Below are 11868 nucleotides of genomic sequence, written 5' to 3'. Positions count from 1 at the left end.
AGTGTCCTATCCGTCCTGTCTGTGTAAGTGTCCTATCTGTCCTGTCTGTGTAAGTGTCCTATCCAATTGTTACAGTATCCGCCATTTCTCAGCCATTTCGTGATTATTCCTGTCTTACCTCACTTTGAAAGAGGCAAAGACTCTTTCAAAGTGACACATGTATTAGCCCGTTATATGTCACTAGCCAATCAGATCACACTATTTCACCGTATTGTCAAGTGTCACGTGAGGCTCGAGCAATGTTTGCTTGGCTGACGGAAAGTGAAAACAAACTCTCCTGGCGGAGACAATAATAATAACTTTTAGGTTACTAGTAACTAATGTTTTCAAATAATTGTAGTGATAAGAATACATGGTTTGTCTGCTCCTAACATCATTTTGCTCCCCATATCTTACTGTTTACTGTCATTATATGGGAGACAATGCATGTCATCTGTGTATTACACCTACAATAGTTTGATAACAGCGAAAAGCTGAACTGACAAAGGTTATGATAGTTTTTTTTCTTTTACTCCATGTATTCCAATTGTGTGTTTTCTGGTTTAAGCACAATGCATGCTCCTTCCAACGTCCGTACCTTTTTTTTTTACCGGATAGGGAGGTGAGATAATTAGATGTTGACGTAATTCAGGACTTCTGATACTTCCGGACGCTCCTGCTCTGGAGCAACTGGACTGTCTGAACAGGAAAGCCTGTCCGAAACGGACAATTGTTCCAACGTCGGAAGGACCTATATTGACCTTCATTAGTTTAGTTTAGTTTAGTTTAGTTTAGTTTAGTTTAGTTTGCATTATTCTAAAGCGTTACTTTTAGGTTCTAGGTTCAGTTTGTATTAGTTTTTGTATTTTTTTGAATTGTGGGATATTTAAAGTACAACAACATTGAAACCAGTCTTTTTAGATCTGCCTGGCTTTAGACTAGAGCAGACAGCTCAACATAATCTTGAACTCCATGTTGAACGTGCATGTGCGTTCCACATCATGAAAGAGTGTCCATATTCAACTAAGAGTCGCATGTAGGCCTGATTTAAAAGGTTGCTTCAACCCATCGATTCATTCGACCACCTTTCCTTTTTTTGATACAGTACAGAAAAGGATTTGAATTGAGCCAATCGTCCCCTCTTAACCACAACACCGAGCGAGCAGCCCCGCTGCTCCGCTGCAGCGAGCAGATGGTCAAGTGTGAGAGTAGAAGTCAGATCATATTAAACCTTTAATCCTCTGAAGTTGTCGGCTATTTTCCATGTAAAGCAATGAGTAAGGCACTATTCATATATCAGTAACCATGTAACGGCGTTATCGAACTGGAAAAAGTAACTGGTAACGGTACTAGTTACCACAAAAAGTAGTTGCGTTACAGTAACGAGTTACTTTCTAATGTGTTAGTTTGAACACAGAGTTTCATGAATAAGCAAGACATAAACTTCTAGTTTCATGTTTACTCCCCTCGACTGAAACATCAATATGCGTTCTAGAATGTAGTGGTATTCCCCTTTCAGAACCACATGTGTAGCCAGTAACTTCTTCACTTAATACTGATTTGATAACATCGTTAGAGGGACAGTTTCATCACAATTATAAATAAATGGAAAGAGTGTGTCAGTGAAAGTGTGTGTGAAGGTGTGTAGGTGTGTGTTAGTATCAGGATCAGAGAAGGACAGCCTCCCTCTGTCCCAGTCCAGCTGGACTCTGATCCTCCGGGGTTTCTGCTTCACAGAGAGAACAGTGAATGACCCCGGTAAGGACTGTGCTCTGTACGCGCCGTGATATAAACATAGCCTCCAGGACCGACCCCGTCCATCCCGCTGCAAACACTCTGCTGCCACGCCTACACTCCACCATGTGTTGTCTCCGACCTCAACATCCCAGCTGTGAGTCCCGTGGTTAAAGCCCTCAGAGCCCATGTCAAAGGAGAAGTAGTCAAACCTCTCCGGGTCGCCAGGAAGCTGCTGTCTCTCTCCGAGTCTCCCACTGGTCAGATCATCAGACAGGATGAGATCTGGATGGGCAGTGTAGGGGTCCGGAATGACAGGCGTGTTGGAGACGACGTTCTTCATCTTGTCCCAGACTCTGAAGGTCAGGTTGTCCAGGTGTTTGGCCACGTCTATCAGTGCTCCTGAGACCAGCTGTGGGTCCTGCAGTGTGAGCTGAACTCCAGAAACTCCAGTTTCCATGGTAGTCTTGTAGTTGTGCAGGAATGAGATGTGTTCTGCTTTCAGATCCTCGTCTATGGCTCTGATTGTGTGTGAAAGGGCTGATATCTCCCCGTTCAGAGCGTCAATCTTCTCCTTCATCATCTGACTCTTCTGCTCCTCTTCCTCCCTCAGTGCAGTGATCCTGGCCTCCTCTTCCTCTTGCAGAAACCGATGAAGCGTCTTAAACTGTTCCTTAATCTGCATCTCTGTGTTGCGGCTCTGGACCTTAATGTGTTCTGCTGCTTGGTCACAATTTGTTTTAACTTCATTACAGATCTTCAGTTTCTCCTGTAAGAGCTTCAGTGATACCTGGACCTCATCCTTGTGATTCACTTTCTGACGTTTCTCCTGTATGAAGGTCCCACACAGGTTTTTCAGAGCCCGGTTGAAAGGTGGATCACTCACTGACGATATCTTCTTACAAACTGGACATTCCTTTCTTTTTTTATGTGTCCACCATTCCTGCACACAGGCTCTGCAGAAGCTGTGGCTACATGGCAGGACAATCGGATGTTTAAATATGTCATGACACACGGTGCAGCAAAAATCCTCTTCAGAAAAAGATGAAAGGGAAGCCATTTAGACTCTGAGTGAAGCTACAAACAGATCAGCTCAAGTCAAGTCGTGTTAACACTGCCTCCTCTAGAATGTTCCTAAAAGTTGACAGTCACTTTGAATACCGGTAATTCTAAGTCAGTAAATCTCAGTTCTTCTGGTGAATCCTGGTTCTTCTAGTGAATCCTGGTTCTTCTAGTGAATCCTGGTTCTTCTAGTGAATCCTGGTTCTTCAGTGACCCCCAGTCCTTCAGTGGTCTCGATCCTTCAGTGATCTCGATCCTCCAGTGATCTCGGTCCTCCAGTGAATCTCGGTTCTTCTAGTGAACCTTGGTTCTTCTTTTAGGACAGTGAATCCCGGTTCTTCAGTGAATCTCAGTTCTTCAGTAGATCATGGTTCTTCAATGGATGGGGATTACTCTAAGACAGTATTGCTAAGACAGCGGGTTCTCTTCTTGTTTTGTCTACAAATAGAGCAGTTTAGAGTGGATGTCACGATGATGTCACTGCAGATGACCTTCTATGGCAGCCCTGTCTGAAGCCACGTGGAATGCCATATTTGGCATTCCATATAATTATGTTATAGATGAAATATTGATGATGTCATAATCGTCATATGACAACATCAGTATTTGGGTCAGACTGAAGGACAAACATACACACAAGGATTAATTTAATGTAGATAATAGTGTGTGTGTGTGTGTGTGTGTGTGTGTGTGTGTGTGTGTGTGTGTGTGTGTGTGTGTGTGTGTCTGTCTGTCTGTCTGTCTGTCTGTCTGTCTGTCTGTCTGTCTGTCTGTCTGTCTGTCTGTCTGTCTGTCTGTCTGTCTGTCTGTCTGTCTGTCTGTCTGTCTGTCTGTCTGTCTCTGTGTGTGTGTGTGTGTGTGTGTGTGTGTGCGTGCGTGCGTGCGTGCGTGCGTGCGTGCGTGCGTGCGTGCGTGCGTGCGTGGGTGCGTGCGATTGAGCGAGCGAGCAAGCGTGTGTGAGAGAGAGAGACAGTACAGAGCCAAAGGTCAAGTTGACTAAGTATTGACAGTTTAAGTTGTTAAATATCTGAAAATACACATTTAACAACATGAATCCAACATATTAGCTTATGTGTTAAAAAAGAACATGACTTTACACAGCACTGATGACAGCGCCGTCAAACAAATATGAAGCTATCTATGAAAATGTTGAATCTGCAACACAATTTTACACAATACATAGGGGGGGGTCCTGCTTTCATCTCTCTCTCAGCTTTTTTTTAAAAAAACTTGAGGACCCATGCTGTAGACAGAAGATGCAGTGTTGGTGTGACGTTATTGTCCGGACCCTCCACATGCATTGCAGACACAACAGAAGCTCAGCACCACAGACAGCCAACCTCCTGTGGATGGATTTCAGCACGTCGGACAGCGCTCTCTCCTCACTGGGATGAAACTAGGTGAGGTAGCAGGTAGCCTACTATTAATTAGGCTTATTAATTGGCAACTGATTACACACACACAGTGCTGATTACTCAGTGACCTACTGTAGACCTCTTCCTATAAAGCTGGCCATCTGTTGCCTGTCTCAGGCGTGGTGGCTCTCTGTGTGGAATAAGAATCAGCCTTATTGTCAGTGGTGTAAAGTAACTAAGTACATTTACTTAAGTACTGTACTTAAGTACAATGTTGAGGTATTTTTTACTTTAGTGGAGAATTTCCAATTTTCAATACTTTTACTTCTACTCCACTACATCTCAGAGGGAAATATTGTACTTTTACTTTTTAGATTCATATTTTTATTACTAAACATACATTAACCACTTAAGCTCTATACATATTTTGGCTATTTGAAAATAGCATATCTACAAGCTCACAACGCGTTGCGATGCGACGTGTTGTGAGCTGTTGTTTTGGTACTTTAAGTACATTTCGATGCCAATACTTTCGTACTTTTAGAATTCTAAATTTAGAATTCCAGACTTTTACTTGTAACAGAGTATTTCTACATTGCAGTATTGATACTTGTATTTAAGCAAAACATTTGAGTAATTTTTCCACCACTGCTTATTGTCACATCACAGGTTTACAAGGGTAAACATGCAGCACGTGGAATTATTGTTTCCGGACAAGCAGCATCATTTGTAGTTTTCAGGAAAGGGGAGAGTAATGGAGATAGAAAGACAAGTTGAGGAAAACAAGGATAGAAACATGTCAGATAATCAAGAGGAGAACATACTTACATATTATGTATATAGACATGCAGGCACATATCCCAGACTAAGAGGCATTATAAAGAGGCAAATATACACTATATCAGGGGTCTTCAATGTTTTCAGGCCAAGGACCCCCTAGCCGAGAGAGAGATGAAGCAGGGACCCCCCTCTATATCGTATAAAATTGTGTTTCAGATTCAACATTTTTTTTCAACGTGGTCTGCTCTTTTTTCCCTCTACATCTATGCCTCTTTGCCAAAAATAGCAGATCTACAAGCTCACAACGCCTCGCAGCGAGAGAGAGAGAGAGAGAGAGAGAGAGAGAGAGAGAGAGAGAGAGAGAGAGAGAGAGACTAAGTACACAGGCAAAAATGGTGCCATATTATCATGAGCATTAGTGAGGAGACTAGAGGACCTATTATATGAAGATAGGTTGAAAATGGGTGAAGTCGTCCTTTAAGTAACAGGTATGTATGTACCTGTACCTCAACATTACAGATATAGAACATGAAGTGCAGCAGTATCAACATTACAGATATAGAACATAAAGTGCAGCAGTATCAAGTTAATATTACGGATTTAAAACATGATCGGCTATTTTCGGAAAGTATATCAAGCCCTTAAAAGTCATTATTCTTGTCAAACTTTTTTCTCCACACCACCTATCAGTTCAAAATGTCATAATAAAAATACTTTTTTTTTTGGGTACATGTTATGGTTGTATTCGATATTATTTAAACATTATTTAGTACACATTTAATAGAGGTACAGTATGTAAACATTTGAAAACATTGCCCCATGCACCATCTGTAATTATGCTAATGTCTTATACAATTATGTCACGTATTATGCTAATTCAAATTGGACTTATAGCTGAGTTTGTTCCCCAGCTGGCCTTTCCCCAGGGTTATTAACGGCTCACTGCTTCTGAGTGACATGGTCCCATGTGACGTGTCCCCTAACGTATGCATATGTAAGCATGAATGTAAACTGTATTATTTAGTTTGTTTGTGTTGTTGTTTTTGTTGCGCGGTTGCTGTTCTGTCCCTCAGTGTGTGTGTGTGTGTGTGTGTGTGGAGGGGGAACGCATAGACACAGACAGCCAGTGGTGTAAATAGTACTCACATGTTTTACTTTAGTAAAAGTATCAATACTGCAATGTAGAATACTCTGTTGCGAGTAAAAGTTTGGTTTTCAAAATGTACTTGAGTAAAAGTGCAAAAGTATTCGTATTGAAATATACTTACGTGCTGAAAGTGAAAGTACTCATTTTGCAGGATGTCCCCTTTCACAAATTTCCACATAACAATGCTATGAAAATAGCAGATCTACAATGCGACGCGTTGTGAGCTTGTAGATCGGCTATTTTCAAATAGCCTAAATGTGCATAGGGCTGAACTGGTTAATGTATGTTTTGTAATAATGATCAAAACCTACAAAGTAACTAAAACCATCAAAGTAACTTGTAACTAAAGTTTTCAAATAATTGTAGTGGAGTAAAAGTACAACATTTACCTCTGAGATCTTGTGGAGTAGAAATGAAAGTACTGAAAATTGGAAATACTCCAGTAAAGTAAAAGTACTTCGGAATTGTGCTTACAGTACTTAAGTAAATGTACTTAGTTACTTTACACCACTGCAGACAGCTGACAGTATAGGCTTGCAGAGACAGTCAGAGGCAGAGTCAAGTTTGAAGGCTTTTACTTTTTGTCCAAACAAACCAAGATCCAAACCAGTTTGTAAAACTGAAAAGATATAATAAAGGTAACACTAATTACATAATGCTCACTGTATAAGACATATATTCAATAAAAATAACAACATGAAACATACTGTATAAAGCTACGAGCAATATGTATGGTACTACAGGATATATCACTTTTTTAAACAACATGAAATGACTGTACTGTTTATACATGTAGAATGCAATAGCCTTTGTCCCATTTATACACAACACTGCACATTACTGCAATATGAATTGAACCATGAATTACAATAATGAATTGCTGTACTTGAATTATGAGCATTCTGGCATCACACAATGCCAGAATGCTCTTCTAGAGCTTATGCCTAAAGCTGGTCTTAACCAATAATAGTCAAGGCAATTCACATGTCAATGCACATAGATAATTGGAAGCTTCCATTAGCTTAGCATGAAACAAACTAAAAATCACGATGCAACATTAGCCTATAGCACCAAACACAACTCTGCGGGAAAAAAACAAGAATAGCCGATCTACAAGCTCACTACGCGTGACCTTGTAGATCAGGAATGCTTGCTATTTTTTAAGCTTTTTGAAACAATATTAGCTTGTGCCACAATTGTAGGGTGACCACCCGTCCCGCATCTCACGGGACAGTCCCGAAAATTGGACGTTTGTCCCGCGTCCCGCATGAACAGAACAATGTCCCGTAAGTGATCATTGATTAAATACAAGTTTTTATTCAATGGGTCGCTCTAATTACCCTCTTTAAAGAGATAAATACAGCGACATCCGTGTCATAAATCAATGAGCAGTGTTGTGAGGTGTGCCGAAGGAATACAAGAACGCTCGCCCCAAGATACGCTCACCCGGGGCAAATACGGCGACCTCGGAACGGTCGCAACCAGGTATTCCGTAACGTCAGTCAAAGGGGGGCGAGTGTATTTTGGGGCGAGCATTCCGGTTACCAGCTGAAACTGTTAACGTGAGCACACCCCAAACTGGACTTGATCGTGTTCTGTTGCCGCAGGTGAGAGAGATCGTACAACAGATCCCGTCACATCAAAGAGGACGCTGGACAGCACTGCTCTTGAATTGAATTGAACATTGAATAGACCGTTGCCTACTAAAAGAGAATGCCGTCAATTCCAACAAGAATGCAAGTTCAAGTATGGCAACTGTGCTAAATCCAACAATTATGTAAGCCTATCCTTCTCGTTGGCTTTCTGTTGTAAGCCAGCCATAACCTGTATTGCCAGATTTTGCGGGAGAAATAAGCAACCAGGTCTATGAAAACAAGCCCAAAAGAAGCGACTATTATTAGGCCGAATCCTCAGGTCTTAATGGGTTAAGTTTGAACGGTGAACAGCGTGTCCTTGGTGATGTGTCGGTGAATGTGAACTCAGGTGTAGCTCTACCTCACCCACTTTCCACAGGGTAATCAATAACCCACACACAGCTGCTCTTTCTTAGGAATGACCTTGCCGTGCTTTGTTTACATTATTCTCAGAGCCCATACAAGTAGAAATTAGCTTTGTGAGTGATGACACAATGTGTAGAATAGTATGCCTTGTGGCTTTACCCTACTTTAGTAGGCACAATGAGCATTTATATCTGAGACTGCAAGAAAGAAGGGGCTGTAATGTGTTATTTTGGGGAGGGTGGTCTGGTCTTGTTGGCACTGATCAACGTATTGCTTTGGCTTTATCCCTTTTCCCATTTTATTTTATTTTATATTTCTCTGCGGCCGTGGTGTAAAGTAACTAAGTACTCAAGTACTGTACTTAAGTACAATTCTTAGGTACTTTTACTTTACTGGAGTATTTCCAATTGCCTATACTTTTACTTCTACTCCACTACATCTCATCTCTCAGGCAAATCTTGTACTTTTACTCCTCTACAATTATTTGAAAACTTTAGTTACTAGTTATTTTGCAGATATAAATTATTACATTATAAAACGTACATTAACCACTTTAGGCCTATTTTATACATAGGCTAACGTTTATCGGTGTTAAAAGAAAAACACCTGAGCTTGTAGATCTGCTAATTTCAAACATTTTAGTGCTTTTACTTTTGGTACTTTAAGTACATTTTGATACCAATACTGTTGTACTTTTACTCAAGTAAATGGCATGTTATCTGACTGGAATCAGTTTTGTTGGGCGTACCGCAAATCAAATGAACCTACAGTACCACACACCCAGCTGTGTATTTATAGTCGAAGAGCTAGATATGATCTCTGCAGGTGATAATGTTACAGTTGTTAAAGTATTTTAAAAAATGACTTATTTCAGGAACAATGCGCCCTCACAATGTGTTTCCAGCTCTTTTATTATGTTTTACTGTAGCAGCAATACTGCTGCAGTGGTAAATTAAAAAAAGAAAGCTGAAAACTTATTTTGTGATGAAGGATTGCTCTTTAAATAAGTCTGCACCCGTCCTTGGTTCTATACTCATTCCACAGTAGAGCACGCAAAGCTTGGGACTAATTACAATATTTAAAAGAGCTTTATTAAGAGGGGATTATATGCTGCAGAAGTTTGTAAGACAAAAAAACAAAGTAGGACTATGCTGCATTGGTATGAGACTATGCAGTGGTGTAAAGTAACTAAGGTAAAGTAACTAAAGTAACTTTACTTATAGTATTAGGGTATTTCCAATTTTCAATACTTTCACTTCTACTCCACTACATTTCCGAGGCAAATATTGTACTTTTACTCCACAACAATTATGTGAAAACTTTAGTTACTGTAGATATGTAGATTTTTTATTCATTATTACAAAACATACATTAACCACTTCAGCCCTATATCCATTTCGGCCATTTGAAAATAGCCGATCTACAAGCTCACAAGCTTGCAGATCTGCTATTTTCAAAGGATTTTTATGAATTGTATGCATTTGAAAAATTGTGAAACGGGACATTCGGCGGTGGGGATATGTTAAATGAGCCATCCATTGTGCTTTTATGAGCGATCCAGTTTAGAGGACCTTGTATTGTGAATTGTACTTCCATGTACTGTTTCCTTGTCTTTTCTAAATAAAGTATTCAATCACGAGTACTTTTACTTTTGATACATTAAGTACATTTTGATACCAATACTTTTGTTCTTTTACTCAAGTTAATTTTGAATTCCAAGCGTTTACAGAGTATTTCAGTACTGGTACTTTTACTTAAAGGGATATTTCACTTTCAAAAATACTTTGGGTCGTTTTATCGTCTACTCAGGCTTTTGTGAGCCCCACAATCAGTTTTTAAGTTGCTTCATTCAGTATTTAGATATTTGATATTCATTTTATCAGACACGCCCCCTTCCTATACAAACCCATTGTAACTTCAAACTCCATTTTAACCATGTTAGATTCATCAGAAACACCCGTCCTTGGTTCTGGTGACTCACCCTGCCCTCCTAATACGTGAGAGGGCCGTGTTTTTTCGATTACTTTTTTCATTTATTTTATTAAACCTTTTTTATTGTATTTACTTTTTATCATTTTTTCCGAAAAAAAAAATCATATATCCCTTTAAGTAAAATATTTGAGTACTTTTCCCACCACTGAACATAATTATCCTTATATGTCATATTATGAGGACATATAAGGATAATGTCAACTCCAACTTCACTTTTCCATGTCACATCTCCTGTGTAAAAGAGTGGGTGAAATGTACGTTTACCATCCGCCCACTCATTTTAAATATAGAACTAAATAATAAGGCCATTGCACACGTCGCAATTTCTGTAGAACAATATTGTAGGCTACTTTTACTCGACTACAATTATTTGAAAACTTTAGTTACTAGTTACTTTGCAGATATAAATTATTATATTATAAAACATACATGAAGCACTTTAGCCTCATTTATACATAGGCTATTTGAAAATAGCAGATCTATAGCAGAAAATAGCGATGCGACGCGTTGTGAGCTTGTAGATCTGCTATTTTCAAACATTTTAGTACTTTTACTTTTGGTACTTTAAGTACATTTTGATACCAATACTTTTGCACTTTTACTCAAGTAAATGTTGAATTCCGGACTTTTACTTTTACTTGAGTACGTCTACATTGCAGTATCGATACTTCTACTTACTGTAAGTAAAACATTTGAGTACTTTTTTTCCACCACTGCGTACACTTTCGTGCGCGCGAATGTCTCGCTTTCATAAATGAACTGTGCGAATTAACAGAGCTTGTAGATCGGCTATTTTCACTATTGAATTTATACGTGTTTTATAATAACAAAGAAGGAATACAATGTTATCCAGGTGTTGATGACACGTGCCGTTGTGAGTTCAGCTATTTTAAGCACCGGGTTCAGTGGCCTGATGATGGTGGCCTGGCGGTGACAGTGTCCCTACACAGGCCTGTCTGTTTGGCATGTGATCCTGAGGTATGGCCCTGCCTGATGGTCAGCAGCGTGAGCAGATTGGGGCTGGTGTGGTCAGTGTCTTCAGTAATCCACTTAGCCTCGGCTACGCATGGCTTGGTGTTGTACAGTATGCATGTCCATGGAAGAGGGCGTACGTACGGTGCCCATCGCAGACCATGCCCTGATGCACCATCCCTCTGTATAGGGCTCTGTTGTGGTGTAAAGTAACTAAGTACATGTACATGTACATGTACCATTTGTGAGTGTTTCCAGTCAGCCAACATGCACAATATCAGCACCCTGACCAGAATGGAACATTAGTATCATTGGTAACACCTGTGAATGTCTTCATAATATGGCTGCTGTGAATAGAGCCTATTCTACGGCTCGGCTCTGCTGGTTGCTTCTAAACCCGGGACCATCAGGCTTTTGTAGCCCAGGTCTTACCTGAGGATTTAAGACCAGAGAAATCAGTGCCTTCTTTTAAATCACTTCTTGAAACATACCTTGATGTCAAGTGTTTGTCTTAATGTATTTGCACATTACAGCTCTAATTTATATACATATATATATATTTTTAGTGGTGCCAACCGCTCCTACACTTGACCGTGTGTGTGGGTCTGTCCGTCCGTCCGTCCATCCATCCGTCCGTTTGAGCACAGCCTCAACAGCTGCAGCTGATTGCAACACAAAGATGCAACCAGTTACACTAATTAAACACAAACAGGAGTGCAACATGCGCCACTGAAAGACATGCACACACACAGGCTGGCTTCATGTGCGTGTGCGCGCGCACACACACACACACACACACACACACACACACACACACACACACACACACACACACACACACACACAC

The 11868-nt window shown here is 40.2% G+C and overlaps 1 protein-coding gene across 1 annotated transcript in view; it reads right to left on the bottom strand.

Annotated features, from left to right (window-relative positions):
• Window positions 1-1528: 1528 nt before the first annotated feature.
• The window catches only part of LOC311042613 (E3 ubiquitin-protein ligase TRIM39-like), a gene marked incomplete at both ends in the record, with an annotated part of 33444 nt that continues 23104 nt past the window's right edge, over window positions 1529-11868 (bottom strand). The window contains 2 exons of the mRNA XM_084053440.1: window positions 1529-2069; window positions 2127-2684. Coding sequence (XP_083909566.1) covers window positions 1529-2069; window positions 2127-2684 — 1099 coding nt within the window. The remainder of the gene's footprint in view (window positions 2070-2126; window positions 2685-11868) is intronic.

Source organism: Gymnoscopelus microlampas, assembly GCF_963454915.1.
Source record: "Gymnoscopelus microlampas genome assembly, chromosome: 1".
NCBI lineage: Eukaryota > Metazoa > Chordata > Actinopteri > Myctophiformes > Myctophidae > Gymnoscopelus > Gymnoscopelus microlampas.
Note: the sequence above shows the minus strand (reverse complement) of the source record. Positions and strands in the feature narration are given on the sequence as shown.